The sequence below is a fragment of the Hyperoodon ampullatus genome, assembly GCF_949752795.1.
Source record: "Hyperoodon ampullatus genome assembly, chromosome: 4".
Lineage (NCBI taxonomy): Eukaryota > Metazoa > Chordata > Mammalia > Artiodactyla > Ziphiidae > Hyperoodon > Hyperoodon ampullatus.
The window spans coordinates 13,204,465-13,219,880 of record NC_136917.1 but is presented as its reverse complement, the minus strand read 5'-3'; the positions used below and the strand labels follow the sequence as shown (position 1 = coordinate 13,219,880).

The window sequence follows — 15,416 nt, the reverse complement described above, 5'->3', positions numbered from 1 at the left end:
TCGTTGCAGCACATGGGCTTCTCACTGCAGTGTCTTCTCTAGTTGCAGAGCATGGGCTCTAGGCGCACAGGCTTCAATAGTTGTGGCAGGCAGGCTCAGCAGTTGTGGCGCATGGGTTTAGTTGCTCCGTGACATGTGGGATCTTCCTGGACCCGGGCTCAAACCCATATCCCCTTCATTGGCAGGTGGATTCTTTTTTTTTTTTTAATTTATTTATTTTTGGCTGCAGTGGGTCTTCATTGTTGTCTATGGGCTTTCTCTAGTTGCAGTGAGCGGGGGGCTACTCTTGGTTGTGGTGCATGGGCTTCTCGTTGCAGTAGCTTCTCTTGTTGCGGAGCACAGGCTCTAGGCACGTGGGCTCAGTAGTTGTGGCTTGCGGGCTCTAGAGCTCAGGCTCAGTAGTTGTGGTGCACAGGTTTAGTTGCTCCACGGCATGTGGGATCTTTCCGGACCAGGGCTCGAACCCATATCCCTTGTATTGGCAGGTGGATTCTTAAGCACTGTGCAACCAGGGAAGCCTGGCATGTGGATTCTTAACCACTGCGCCACCTGGGAAGCCCCCATTTCTGAGTTTATTGATTTGGGCACTCTCCCTTTTTTTCTTGATGAGTCTTGCTAAAGGTTTATCAATTTTGTTTTTCTTTTCAAAGAACCAGCTTTTAGTTTCATTGATCTTTTCTATTGTTTTCTTATTGTCTGTTTCATTTATTTCTCCTCTGATCTTTATGATTTCTTTCCTTCTACTAACTTTAGTTTTGTTTGTTCTTTCTCTAGTTGCTTTAGGTGTAAGGTTAGGTTGTTTGAGATATTTCTTGTTTCCTGAGGTAAATCTGTATCGCTATGAACTTCCCTCTTAGAACTGCATTCCATAGGTTTGTTGCATTCCATAGGTTTGGGATCATCGTGCTTTTCTTTTCTGTTGTCTCTAGGTATTTTTTTATTTCTTCAGTGATCCATTCTTTTTTGTTTTTAATAGATCTTTATTGGAGTATAATTGCTTCACAATACTGTGTTAGTTTCTGTTGTACACCAAAGTGCAACAGCCATATGCATAAATATGTACCCATATCCCCTCCCTCTTGAGTCTCCCTCTCATCCTCCCTTTCCCACCCCTCTAGGTCATCGCAAAGCACTGAGCTGATCTCCCTGTGCTATGCGGCTGCTTCCCACTAGTTAACTATTTTACATTCGGTAGTGTATATATGTCGATGCTACTCTCACTTCCCCCTCCCACCCATTTCCTCAAGTCCATTCTCTATGTCTACATCTTTATTCCTGCCCTGCAACTAGGTTCATCAGTACTTTTTTTTTTTTTTTAGATTCCATATATATGCATTAGCATACAGTATTTTTCTCTTTCTGACTTACTTCACTCTGTATGACAGACTCTAGGTCCATCCACCTCACTACAAATAACTCAATTTCGTAACTTTTTAAGGCTGAATAATACTCCATTATATATATGTGCCACATCTTCTTTATCCATTCATCTGACAATGGACATTTAGGTTGGCTACATGTCCTGACTATTGTAAACAGTGCTGCAATGAACATTGTGGTACATGACTCTTTTTGAATTATGGTTTTCTCAGGGTATATGCCCAGCAGTGGGATTACTGGGTCCTATCGTAGTTCTATTTTTAGTTTTTTAAGGAACCTCTGTACTGTATTCCATAGTGGTTGTATCAATTTATATTCCCACCAACAGTGCAGGAGTGTGCCCTTTTCACCACACCCTTTCCAGAATTTATTGTTTGTAGATTTTTTGAAAATGGCCATTCTGACCAGTGTGAGGTGATGCCTCATTGTAGTTTTGATTTGCATTTCTCTAATAACTAGTGATGTTGAACATCTATTCATGTGCCTCTTGGCCATCTGTATGTCTTCCTTGGTGAAATGTCTCTTTAGGTCTTCTGCCCATTTTTTAACTGGATTGTTTGTTTTTTTTGAAATTGAGCTCCATGAGTTGTTTGTATATTTTGGAGATTAATCCTTTATCTGTTGTTTCATTTGCAAATATTTTCTCCCATTCTGAGAGTTGTCTTTTTGTCTTCCTTATGGTTTCCTTTGCTGTGCAAAGCTTTTAAGTTTAATTAAGTCACATTTTTTTGTTTGTTTTTATTTCCATTACTCTGGAAGGTGGGTCAAAAAAGATCTTGCTGTGGTTTATGTCAAAGTGTATTCTTCCTATGTTTCCCTCTAAGAGTTCTATAGTGTCTGGTCTTACATTTAGGTCTTTAATCCATTTTGAGTTTATTTTTGCGTATGATGTTAGGGAGTGTTCTAGTTTCATTCTTTTACATGTTGCTGTCCAGTTTTCCCAGCACCACTTACAGAAGAGGTTGTCTTTTCTCCATTGTATGTTCTTGCCTCCTTTGTCATAAATTAGTTGACCATATGTACGTGGGTTTATCTCTGGGCATTCTATCCTGTACCATTGATCTATATTCTGATTTTGTGCCAGTACCACACTGTCTTGATTACTGTAGCTTTGTGGTATAGTTTGAAGTCGGGGAGCCTGATTCCTCCAACTCTGTTTTTCTTTCTCAGGATTGCTTTGGCTATGTGGGGTCTGTTGTGTTTCCATACGAATTGTAAAATTTTTTGTTCTAATTCTGTGAAGAGTGTCATTGGTAGTTTGATAGAGATTGCATTGAATCTGTAGATTGCTTTGGGTAGTATAGTCATTTTCACAGTACTGCTTCTTCCAATCCAAGAACATGGTATATTTCTCCATCTGTTTATGTCACCTTTGATTTCTTTCATCAGTGTTTTATAGTTTTCTGAGTACAAGTCTTTCACCTCCTTAGGCAGGTTTATTCTTAGGTATTTTATTCTTTTTGTTGCGATGGTAAATGAGAGTGTTTCCTTAATTTCTCTTTCTGATTTTTCGTTTTTGGTGTATAGGAATGCCAGAGATTTCTGTGCATTAGTTTTATATCCTGCAGCTTTACCAAATTCACTGATTAGCCCTAGTAGTTTTCTGGCGGCATCTTTAGGATTCTCTATGATAGTATCATGTCATTTGCAAACACTGAGAGTTTTACTTCTTCTTTTCCAATTGTATTCCTTTTATTTCGTTTTCTTCTCTGATTGCCATGGCTAGGACTTCCAAAACTATGTTGAATAAGGGTGGTGAGAGGGGATATCCTTGTCTTGTTCCTGATCTTAGAGGAAAATGCTTTCAGTTTTTCAGCATTGAGTATGATGCTTGCTGTGGGTTTGTCATATATGACCTTTATTATGTTGAGTAGGTTCCCTCTATGCCTGCTTTCTAGAGGGTTTTTTTAATCATAAATGGGTGTTGAATTTTGTCAAAAGCTTTTTCTGCATCTATTGAGATGATCATATGGTTTTTCTTCTTCAATTTGTTAATATTGTGTATCACATTGATTGATTTGCGTATATTGAAGAATCCTTGCATCCCTGGGATAAATCCCACTTGATCATGGTGTATGATCCTTTTAATGTGTTGTTGGATTCTGTTTTCTAGTATTTTGTTAAGGATTTTGGCATCTCTGTTCATCAGTGATATTGGTCTATAATTTTCTTTTTTCGTGATACCTTTTTCTGGCTTTGGTATCACGGTGATGGTGGCTTCATAGGATGAATTTGGAAGTGTTTCAACCTCTTCAGTTTTTTGGAAGAGTTTGAGAAGGATTGGTGTTAGCTCTTCTCTAAATGTTTGATAGAATTCGCCTGTGAAGCCATCTGGCCTGAGACGTTTGTTTGTTGGAAGATTTTTAATTATGGTTTCAATTTCATTACTTGTGATATGTCTGTTTTTTTTTTTTTTTTTTTTTTTTTTGCGGTATGCGGGCCTCTCACTGTTGTGGCCTCTCCCGTTGCGGAGCACAGGCTCCAGACGCGCAGGCTCAGTGGCCATGGCTCACGGGCCTAGCCTCTCCGCGGCATGTGGGACCCTCCCGGACCGGGGCACGAACCCATGTCCCCTGCATCGGCAGGCGGACTCTCAACCACTGCGCCACCAGGGAAGCCCGTGATATGTCTGTTTATATTTTCTAATTCTTCCTGGTTCAGTCTTGGAAAATTGTACCTTTCCAAGAATTTGTCCATTTCCTCATGGTTGTCAATTATACTGGCATATAGTTGTTTGTAGTAGTCTCTTATAGTCCTTTGTATTTCTGCAGTGTCAGTTGTGATTTCTCCTTTTTCATTTCTAATTTTATTGATTTGCATCCTCTCCCTTTTTTTCTTGATGAGTCTGGCTAAGGGTTTATCAATTTTCTTTATCTTCTCATACAACCAGCTTTTAGTTTTGTTGATCTTCGCTATTGTTTTCTTTGTTTCTATTTCATTTATTTCTGCTCTGATCCTTATGATTTCTTTCCTTCTACTGACTCTGGGTCTTCTTTGTTGTTCTTTCTCTAGTTGTTTTATGTGTAGGGTTAGATTGTTTGAGATGTTTCTTGTTTCTTGAGGTGAGATTGAATTGCTATAAACTTCCCTCTTAGAACTGCTTTTGCTGCATGCGATAGGTTTTGGGTTGTCATGTTTTCATTGTCATTTGTTTCTATGTATTTTTTTATTCCTTCTTTGATTTCTTCAGTGATCTCTTGGTTATTTAGTAGTGCACTGTTTAGCCTCCATGTATTTGTGTTTTCCACAGTTTTTTTTTCCTGTAATTGATTTCCAATCTCATAGCATTGTGGTCAGAAAAGATGCTTGAAACAATTTCAATTTTCTTAAATTTTCCGAGGCTTGATCTGTGACTCAAGATGTGATCTATCCTGGAGAATGTTCCGTGTGCACTTGAGAAGAAAGTGTATTCTGCCACTTTTGGGTGGAATGTTCTATAAATATCAATTACATCTATCTGGTCTGTTGTGTCACTCAGAGCTTGTGTTTCCTTATTAATTTTCTGTCTGGATGATCTGTCCATTGGTGTGAGGTGTTAACGTCCCCCACTATAATTGTGTTTCTGTTGATTTCCCCTTTTATAGCTCTGCCTTATGTATTGAGGTGCTCCTATGTTGGGTGCATAAACACTTATAATTGTTATTTCTTCTTGGATTGATCCTTTGATCATTGTGTAGCATCCCTCATTATCTCTTGTAAGAGTCTTTAAAGTCTATTTTATCTGATACAAGTATTGCTACTCCAGGTTTCTTTTGATTACCATTTGCATGGAATATCTTTTTCCATCCCTTCACTTTCAATCTGTATGTGTCCCTAGGTCTGAAGTGGGTCTCTTGTAGACAGCATATACATGGGTCTTGTTTTTGTATCCATTCAGCCAGTCCGTGTCTTTAGGTTAAGGCATTTAATCCATTCACATTCAAGGTTATTATTTTTTTTTTTTTTTTTTTTTTTTTTTTTTTTTTTTTTTTGCGGTACACGGGCCTCCCACTGTTGTGGCCTCTCCCATTGCAGAGCACAGGCTCCGGACGCGCAGGCCCAGCGGCCATGGCTCACGGGCCCAGCCGCTCCGCGGCATGTGGGATCCTCCCGGACCGGGGCACGAACCCGCGTCCCCTGCATCAGCAGGATGACTCTCAACCACTGTGCCACCAGGGAAGCCCCTCAAGGTTATTATTGATATGTATGTTCCTATTACCATTTTCTTAATTGTTTGGGGTTTGTTTTTGTGGGTCTTTTTCTTCTCTTGTGTTTCCTGCCTAGAGGAGTTTCTTTAGCATTTGTTGTAAAGCTGGTTTGGTGGTGCTGAATTCTTTTAGCTTTTGCTTGTCTGAAAAGCTTTTGATTTTTCCATCAAATCTGAATGAGATCCTGGCTGGGTAGAATAATCTTGGTTGTAGGTTTTTCTTTTTCATCACTTTAAGTATATCCTGCCACTCCCTTCTGGCCTGCAGAGTTTCTGCTGAAAAATCAGCTGATAACCTTATGGGGATTCCTTTGTATGTTATTTTTTGTTTTTCCCTTGCTGCTTTTAATATTTTTTCTTTGAACTTAATTTTTGTTAGTTTGATTAATGTGTGTCTTGGTGTGTTTTTCCTAGGGTTTATCCTGTATGGGACTCTCTGTGCTTCTTGGACTTAGGTGACTATTTCCTTTCCCATGTTAGGGAAGTTTTCAACTATAATCTCTTCAAATATTTCTCAGACCCTTTCTTTTTCTCTTCTTCTGGGACCCCTATATTCAAATGTCGGTACGTTTAGTGTTGTCCCAGAAGTCTCTGAGACTGTCTTCAATTCTTTTCATTCTTTTTTCTTTATTCTGCTCCTTGGCAGTTATTTCCACCATTCTGTCCTCCAGCTCACTTATTAGTTCTTCTGCCTGTGTTTCCTTATTGATTTTCTGTCTGGATCATCTGTCCATTGGTGTAAGAGGGGTAATGCAATTGATTTTTATATATTAATTTTGTATCTAGCAACTTTACTTAATTTGTTAGTTCCAACAGTTTTTTAGTGGAAACTTTAGGTTTTTCTATATATAACATCATGTCATCTGCAAATAGTGACAGTTCTACTTCTTACTTTCCAATGTGTATGCCTTTTTTTTTTCCTTTCCTAATTGCTCAGGCTGGGACTTCCAATACTTTGTTGAATATAAATGGCAAGAGTGGGCATCCTTGTCTTGTTTCTGATTTTAAAAGAAAAGCTTTCAGTTTTCACCACTGAATATAATGTTAGGTGTGGGCTTGTTATATATGGCCTTTATTTGGTTGAGTTTGTTCTATGCCTATATTGTTAAGAGTTTTCATCATAAATGGATATTGAATTTTCTCAAATGATTTTTCTGCATTTATTGAGATGATCACATGATTTTGATCCTTCATTTTGTTAAGTTGGTGTATCACACTGATTGATTGAATTTGTGATTTTGAGCCACTCTTGCATCCCTGGAATACACCCCACTTAATCAAGGTATATGACCTTTTTAATGTATTATTGAATTAGGTTTGCTAATATTTTATTAAGAATTTTTGCATCTATGTTCATCAGGGATATTGGCCTGTAATTTTCTTTTCTTGTGGCATTCTTGCCTGGTTTTAGTATCAAGATGATGCTGACCTTGTAAAATGAATTTGGAAGTGTTCCTTCCTATTTTTTGTAAGAGTTTGAGAAGGATTGTTATTAAGCCTTCTTTAAATGTTTCGTACAATTCACCAGTGAACCCATCCAGTCCTAGACTTCTGTTTGTTGGGAGGTTTTTGACAGCTGATTCCATACCCTTAGAGGCATACCTCGTTTTACTGCACCTTGCTATATTATGCTTCACAGATACTGTATCATTTACAAACTGAAAGTTTGTGGCAACTCTGTGTCAAGTCTGTTGGTGCCATTTTTCCAACAGCATTTGCTCACTTCATGTCTGTGTGTCATGTTTTGATAATTCTCATAATATTTCAACCTTTTTCACTATTACAGTATTTATTATGGTGATCTGTGATCAGTGATCTTTGATGTTATTATTGCAAAAAGATTACGCCTCCCTGAAGGCTCGGGTGACAGTCAGCATTTTTTTTAGCAATAATGTATTTTTAAGTTAAGGTATGTACATTGTTTTTTAGACAAAATGCTATTGCACCCTTAATAGCGTACACTGTAGTATAAACATAACTTTTATGTGCACTGGGAAACCAGAAAATTTATGTGACTTGCTTCATCAGGTGGTCTGGAACTGAACCCACAGTATCTCCAAGGTATGCCTGTATATCTATGGAGATAAATAAGATAGATGAAATGAATTATAAAGCAAATGGGACTCACTGGAGAATCTATAGGTGTAACAGGTAATAGGAGTTCTCTGTACTGTTTTCATTTTTGTGATTTATGTTGTTTGAAATTATTTCCAAATAAAAAACAAAACAAAATGCAAGGAATACTAGTCAAGTTCACAGCCCAGTGCAGGCTGTGGAAGGCACTCAGCAAACCCTCTGTCTCTCCCGCTTCTCTCCTGCTCAGCGTGGAGACCGTGAATGACGGGCAGTTTCACAGTGTGGAGCTGGTGACGCTAAACCAGACCCTGAACCTGGTGGTGGACAAAGGAGCCCCCAAAAGCCTGGGAAAGCTCCAGAAGCAGCCAACAGTGAGCATCAACAGCCCCCTCTACCTTGGAGGTAAAGCCCCATCCCCTCCCACCCCAAACACCTCCACCTCCCCCCTGTGCTCAGGCACCCACCCCCAGGCCAACTGGTGGGGCTCGCTGCTCTCATCTCAGCACCCACTGCCAAAGCTAATCAAGGAAGGCTTCCTGGAGGAAGTGACAACCAAGCTGCTCCCTAAAGTGTGAATAGTTAGCCAGATCATGGGGAGGAGATGAGGAAAGGAAAGAGAGCAGGGTTCCTTCTGAGAAACTACAAGTTTTTTAGGGAGGATGGTAGAAGGTGAAGATGGACTGGGGAGGGAGGAGATGGAGACAGGGGCTAGCCCCTTCAGATACAGGGCCTTCCCTCTGCTCTGCCACCCCCTCTGATGCTGTGAGTCTCAGCTGATATATGTAGAGGAGTATGTTTGCTATTACGGTCATTCAAAGGCCAAAGAGAGAAGGGGCTACCAGTCTGGCAGAGCAGGGGCCTGAAACCCAGCCTTGGGCCAGTAGTTCTCAAGGGTTATGTGCAAAAAAAATAAAAAATAAAAAAAAAGGCATCAGAGCAGCTTGTTCAACATGGAGATTCCCAAGACTTCTCCCAAGGAGTCCACCTCTGAGGGCTGGAATGCGGGCAAGCAGGGTGGGCAGGGGAGTGTCTTCAGGTTGCTGTCCTGGCGTCCCTCCCGCAGGCATCCCCACCTCCACGGGCCTCTCGGCCTTGCGCCAGGGCGTGGACCGGCCGCTGGGCGGCTTCCACGGCTGCATCCACGAGGTGCGCATCAACAACGAGCTGCAGGACTTCAAGGCCCTCCCGCCGCAGGCCCTGGGCGTCTCGCCAGGCTGCAAGTCCTGCAGCGTGTGCAGGCATGGCCTGTGCCGTGCTGTGGAGAAGGACAGCGTGGTGTGTGAGTGCCACCCAGGCTGGACCGGCCTGCTGTGCGACCAGGAGGCCCGCGACCCCTGCCTCGGCCACAGGTCGGTGTCCCTCCCCCTCTGCCCCGCCCGGGAAGTGGGCACTGATGGAAGCTGGAGGGACTGCAGTCAGACTGTAGACAGGGGCTGCTTAGAAGGTCAGGGGCTTCACACATCCAAACAGCAGGTCTTGCTCAGAGGCGACATCCGTGTGCCAGAGCCTAGCTGAAAAACACTTGTCAAGTGGCCTTCAGAAGTCGAAAGGGGCACCCGTGTGCATGCACCTTGGCAAGTGGGTGCATTTCGGCCCGACTCGACTCCCCACTCATTGGTACCCTATGAGGGCACCAGGGGTGTATAACCACGCACAGCCAAATCATTTCGTGGCTCTGGCATTCATCGTGCATCAAAATACTTACTGAGGGCCTACTATGTGTCAGGGCTTGTGCTAAAAATAGGAGACCCAGCATCCTCAGTGTTCAGAAATCTGAATCGGCCAAAGATAACACCAGAGCCATGTCTAGTAATTTGCTTGGCTGAACAAGCTGGCACATGATATTGTGGATCAGGAGTGAAGGATAGCTATAAAGGGGTTGAGTTTCCTGGGTAGCTCTGGAGTGTGTGAGTGAGTGAGTGTGTGTGTGTGTGTGTATGCGTTTGACTCTGTAACGAATATGTCTGCAATGACCCCTGCCTCTGAATGTCATCCCAGTACAGAGAATGCTGCAGCACAATTAAGAATCCAGGCTTTGGCATCAGTTTCTCCATCTATGAGATGTGGATAAGACTATCTACTGCACAGGACAGCAGAGGAGAGGGGACTGTAGAAAATAAGACTGATGCTAGGTGTAAAGCACTTACCCCAATGCCTGGCACAGAGCACGTGGTAGCTGGTGGTGGTGGTAGAGATAGTAGTAATCATGTCATCAATTAAGATGGCAGAACAATTAAACTGTGTGGAGACTGCGTGGGTTCTGATGTCTGTGTGTAAAACAGCCAGCCTCATCAAGCTCACAGCTGTCAGTGTCATTGGGGGATGCTCACAGCCTCCAGCTGACTGATGCTCAGCCACTGGGCTGGTGGAGGGTGGACCATGGGATGGAGAAGGCCTAAGGTCCCACAGCTCTGTGTCCCCTGGTCTGGGCTGGGGTGGACAAAGGAAGCCTCCAGCTGCACTGACTGCCTGGTTCCCCTCTCATCCTCGCCTTTGCCCCCAGCTGCAACCAGGGGAGATGCGTGGCAACTGGGACCTCATATGTGTGCAAGTGCGCCGAGGGCTACAGAGGAGCTTTGTGTGACCACAAGAATGACTCTGCCAACGCCTGCTCAGCCTTCAAGTGTCACCACGGGCAATGCCACATCTCGGATCAAGGGGAGCCCTACTGCCTGTGCCAGCCCGGCTTTAGTGGGGAACACTGTGAACAAGGTGGGTCCACTGTGCCCGTGGGGGGGGTGGGGGGTCAGACTTGGACTCCACATTCAGATGGCCTAAGTTCCAGTTCTGGCTGAGCCACTTAGAGGCTGCATGACCTTCATTAAGTTACTTTCTGAGCCTCAAATTCCTTCATGTTGAATATGGGGGGGGCAACACTATAACTTCCTGTATCAGTTATCCATTGCTGCATAACAAATTAGCCCCAACCCATAGCAGTTCAAAACCACACTAAACATGCTCCATCCCACACGGTTCCGGTGGGTCAAGCATTCAGAAACAGCTTAGCTGGATAGTTCCAGTTGGGGCCTCTGGAGGTTGCAAACTGCCAGGACTGTGTGAGCAGTCTTGTTCTTTCGCTCCTCTCCTAATTGCCGGCCCTGGAGCTGCCAGAGTGGCCCTCCGACCAGCACCACTGACTCACCTGGGAGCTTATTAGAAATGCAGACGCTGAGGCCCAGCCCAGACCTTTTGAATCTGAACCTGCATTTTTTTGTTGTTGTTGTTTTTTGGTTTTTCTGCGGTACGCGGGCCTCTCACTGTTGTGGCCTCTCCCGTTGCGGAGTACAGGCTCCGGATGCACAGGCTCAGCGGCCATGGCTCACGGGCCTAGCCGCTCTGCGGCATGTGGGATCCTCCCAGACCGGGGCACGAACCCGTGTCCCCTGCATCGGCAGGCGGATTCTCAACCACTGCACCACCAGGGAAGCCCCGAACCTGCATTTTAACAAGAGCCCTCGATGGTTCTCAATCACATTAACATTTCAGATGTTGCTCTGCAGTCTCCTCCCAAACCTCATGCCATTACTGGGTCAACCAAAGACAGTTCCTTCGTCTGATCCCATTTCAAAAACATCAAATCACTTACCTCTCTTAGTGACCCCTTTAGTGTATTAATTTGGAGGTAAGTGCAAAAAAGGAAAATTGAAATTAAATTATATTCCAGCTGAAATGGTTCTGTCTCGCCGTGGAGGTTTTTCTCCTGTATGGAAACTGAGAAGTCTTCGTCTTCCTTCCTGCCACCAGAATCCTGGGCAGGCCACCTCCTGTCACTAGAGGACTCTTTCACATTTTATACCTTGTTGAAATACCACTCTTAACCGATTTTTGTTAAATAATGTATTCTGAAGTAATTTCAGATCTAACAGAAAAATTGCCAGAACAATATAAACAGCGTTCCCATTCCCTTCAACTGGACAGCCCAACTGTTAACATGCTGCCGAGTGTGCATTCTCCCTGCCCCGCACATCACACACACCTATTATCATTAGTCCTCTTTTGATCCTGTTAACAATCACATAATTTTAAAAACCTATATCAAGCGTAACAAAATTCACATTACATCACATTAACCACCTAAAGCTTTAAACTGCATAAAGCCCTTTTGCATTCACCATCCCTGTGATGCTCATAACAGCCCATGAAAAAGCAGGAAGAACCAGGACATGTGTCGCCATTTTCCAGACAAGGAAACTGAGGCTCAGGGGTGACAAGGCTCAGGGATCCAAGGCTGTGTGGCCGAGGATCCTAGCCCTGAATCCATTACTCTCTCTCAGTGCCTTGCTCCAGATGCTTTCCCAATGTACTGAGGACAGTAGTGGGGTCAAGGTGAAGAGTTGGGTCAGGGACCAGAGGATTAAGCAGATCCAGGGGTCCCCTCCCCTCATTTCTACAACTTGTGGAAAAGCTCGCACACGCGCGCGCGCGCGCGCGCACACACACACACACACACCAGCCCCCAGTCTCTGGCTCACTGACTACTGTTCCTCTTTCAGATCTCAACTCCAGCATCACTTCCCAGAGACAATCCCTGGTCCCTGGGCTAGTCAGGCTCCTTTGCCATGTAGTTTGTATAAACACATCCCATTTCTTCGTAGCATGCACCTCAGTTTATCATTACAAATGTATTTATTTAAATGACACTGTAATTAGTGTCTAGACTCTACACCAGCAGAGACAGGCTACTGAGAGTGGTGGGGACTGGGGCAAACTGGAGCTCTCCTGCCCTGTCTAAAGCCCGCGGCTTCAGCCCGTCATTGCCACGCAGGGATGCAGACTCAGCTTTGCCAGAGCCCCTGGTTTTCAAAGAAACCAGAGAGCCCAATGTTTAGATGCAATCTCCTGGCATTGTGGTTTTTTTCTTTTTTTTAATGTTGGCATTTAATTTGGTTTCTAAGCATCTGTGGCACAAGCAACATAGGTCTGGGATGGGATTTAGCCCTCAGTTCCCCCAATCTGCCACATCTAGTTTGATCTTTAAGTTCCTTAAAGGAAGGGACCGAGCCTGCTCTTGTCACCCTGCTATCCTCGGGGCTTAGTTTTAAACCTAGTATAGAGGCTGGCATGGAGAGGCACTTAGTATTTGTGGAAGAGTGAGATGGGTTACGGGAGGGTGGGCAGGGAGATGGATGGATGAGTGAATGAGTAAGTACGCACGGGCTTCGGCCCACGAGTGGCTCAGAGCAGCCTACCCCGGACAGCCACCTCCAGCCCCAATGCCCTGCCCTTACCTCTTCCGCCCTCTGCAGAGACTCCATGCCTGGGGGGGGTAGTCCGAGAGGTGATCCGCCGCCAGAAAGGTTATGCCTCGTGTGCCACGGCCTCCAAGGTGCCCGTAATGGAATGTCATGGGGGCTGCGGTCCTCAGTGCTGCCAGCCCACCCGCAGCAAGCGGCGGAAATACGTGTTCCAGTGCACAGACGGCTCCTCGTTCGTGGAAGAGGTGGAGAGACACTTAGAGTGCGGCTGCCGCCCGTGTTCCTAAGGCCCCCCGCAGCCCTTCCGCCTCCCGGACTCCAGCCGGGTGGGTGGGGACGGCCACATGGGACCCCCCGCGAGATTCGCAGTGAAGCAGTAGAAGCTGGAGAGGAAGCAAAAGAAGAGAATATTAAGTATATTGTAAAATAAACAAAAAAATAGAACTTATTTTTATTATGGAAAGTGACTATTTTCATCTCTTATTATATAAATATATCACACCATCTGAGTATATGTACCATATAGTGAGTTATTTTTACCGAGCTTTTCGTTCTGTGTTGTGTATTTGTCGTGTTTTTATAAACAGCTGTTAAAAGTTTTAAGAAAAAAGGCTAATAAAAATGTTTTAAAACAAAAGGATGAGCACAAAGAAGTGACAGCCTGTCTGAGAAGGAAGGAGGAGGTTTATACGTCTAGGAAACTGTCGTCGTTAGGTCGGCAGAAACCAGAACCTGCTTACTGAGCTCAGGAAGCAGAACAAGAAGAGGAAAAGAGCGAAGGAGAAGGTTTTTCTTTGTTTCTTCCGATTTTTAATGACTTTTCCTTCCCTGCAAGCACCCGGCTTTTCAGTCCTGGTGGCCGAAGCCCAGGATGCCCAGTTCTTCCAGGAAAAGCCGCTGGGCACTGGCCTCCGGCTCTCCCTGGGACCCAAAGCATTGGCTCCCGCCCATGTGCCCCGGACCCCTGCAGGGTCTGAGCCCACTGCAGACCCCCTCCCCACCCCCTCCCCATCCTGGGGGCCCTTGATTCCATTACAGGACTGTCTGAACTCCGCCACAGGCTTCATCTGAGCCTGTTTTGCCAAATCTGAAAACAGATGCCCCTCTCCGGCCCCTCCCCAGGAAGGCAGTCCCCCCGCTGCTCCTCCAGGAATGCAGGGGCCACCCATCTCCTCAAGCCCCAGCACTGGCCCTTCTACTGGAAGTTCTGACCCACTCTCCTCCCTCAGCCAACCTTGTACTGGGAGGCGACACCAGGAGAGCAGGCAGCCAGGGCTGTTGGGAATGAGGAAGGCTGGAGCCAAGCCTGCCCACAGCTCTGTAGCAGCCCGACTCACTGGCAAGCTGCCATGGGGTAGCTAGGCCTCTGACACCTAAACCTCCAGGCCTCCGTCATGAGGACGAAGACCCCTTGCCAGTCTGTACCACTTTTCTGTGCATATCCGCACTGCACCTTATTCCATCCATGCGACCCCTGCCCCCGGCGAAAGGAAGCAATACAACCCCATTTCATAGATAAGGAAACTGAGGCCTCACTCCAGCCCTGTAACTCTCCTTACGCCACATGTCTGACAAGTGAACGAGCCAAGCCTAGAGCCTAGACTCACAACTCTAGATTCCTCCTCCAGAACAGCATAAACACAGGCGATGCGGGCAGTTTATCAGAGAACTCCCACCACCAGAAAAGGAAATGTTTTTTTCTGCTATTTTTCCTGCTCTCGTTCTGCCTTGTTCATTCCTTGTTCTACCTCCTTGGTATCCAGAAAGATTCTAGCCTGGGGGACTTACATATCAGGGGGTGTGAGCCACGGCAGACTGTCTAGCCCAGACTCCACTCCAGGAACTGCCGGGCCTCCTGAAGGGGACCTGCCCCTGCCTCTTCCCCACCCTCGTCTGCCCCTTTCCACCCCAGTCAGGCTAAGGCAGAGGGTCCAGGGGCTCAGCAGCTCACACCAACCCCCGTCTCGCACCCATTGCTCCCTCCCCCAGGAGCCTCCCCTGCAGAAGAGTCAGGGAGGAGAGTGTAGGGACCAGTGGACCATCCAGCTCTGAGCATCCCCAGAGGAGCCCAGTGGTTCTCTGAGGACTGATGGCGAGCCAAAGGCTCAAAGAATCGAGAAGGGAGGAAAGAAAAGAAGATGGAGGAACAAAAGGCAAGTGGCAGATAGGAAGGCAAGGAAGGAGGGAGGAAGGGAAGGAAGGAGGGAGAAGAGAGAGAAGGAAGGGGGGAAGGAGGGAAAAGAGGGAAAGGGAGAAGGAGAGAGAAACAACAAGAGAGGGAGGAAGAGAGAGAGGGAGGGATAAGAGAGAGGAATTGACTTTAAAATACAGATATCATATGTACTATACGTCATGTTCCAGGTACTTACTGTACCTTATGAGGACTGTTTCAAATATTAATGGCTGATGGACTTAGTACTTACTACATTATACATCAGGTACCATTCTAATTTATATATATTAATATATAATACATACTCACTTAATTCTCAAAACAACCCTGCAGTAAAGACATTGCTAACCCATTTTACAGTTCAGCACATTGAGGCATGGAGAAGTTAACATGCACAAGAGCAGAT

The 15,416-nt window shown here is 45.1% G+C and overlaps 1 protein-coding gene across 2 annotated transcripts in view; it reads left to right on the top strand.

Moving 5' to 3' along the window:
- SLIT3 (slit guidance ligand 3) overlaps positions 1–13,444 on the top strand; it is a gene marked incomplete at its 5' end in the record, with an annotated part of 578,559 nt that extends 565,115 nt beyond the window's left edge. For both annotated transcript variants that reach the window (XM_079702652.1, XM_079702651.1), the window contains 4 exons: positions 7,890–8,044; positions 8,706–8,991; positions 10,146–10,354; positions 12,889–13,444. In XM_079702652.1, coding sequence (XP_079558778.1) covers positions 7,890–8,044; positions 8,706–8,991; positions 10,146–10,354; positions 12,889–13,124 — 886 coding nt within the window. In that variant the 3' untranslated portion in view covers positions 13,125–13,444. The remainder of the gene's footprint in view (positions 1–7,889; positions 8,045–8,705; positions 8,992–10,145; positions 10,355–12,888) is intronic.
- Between the last annotated feature and the right edge of the window lie 1,972 nt (positions 13,445–15,416).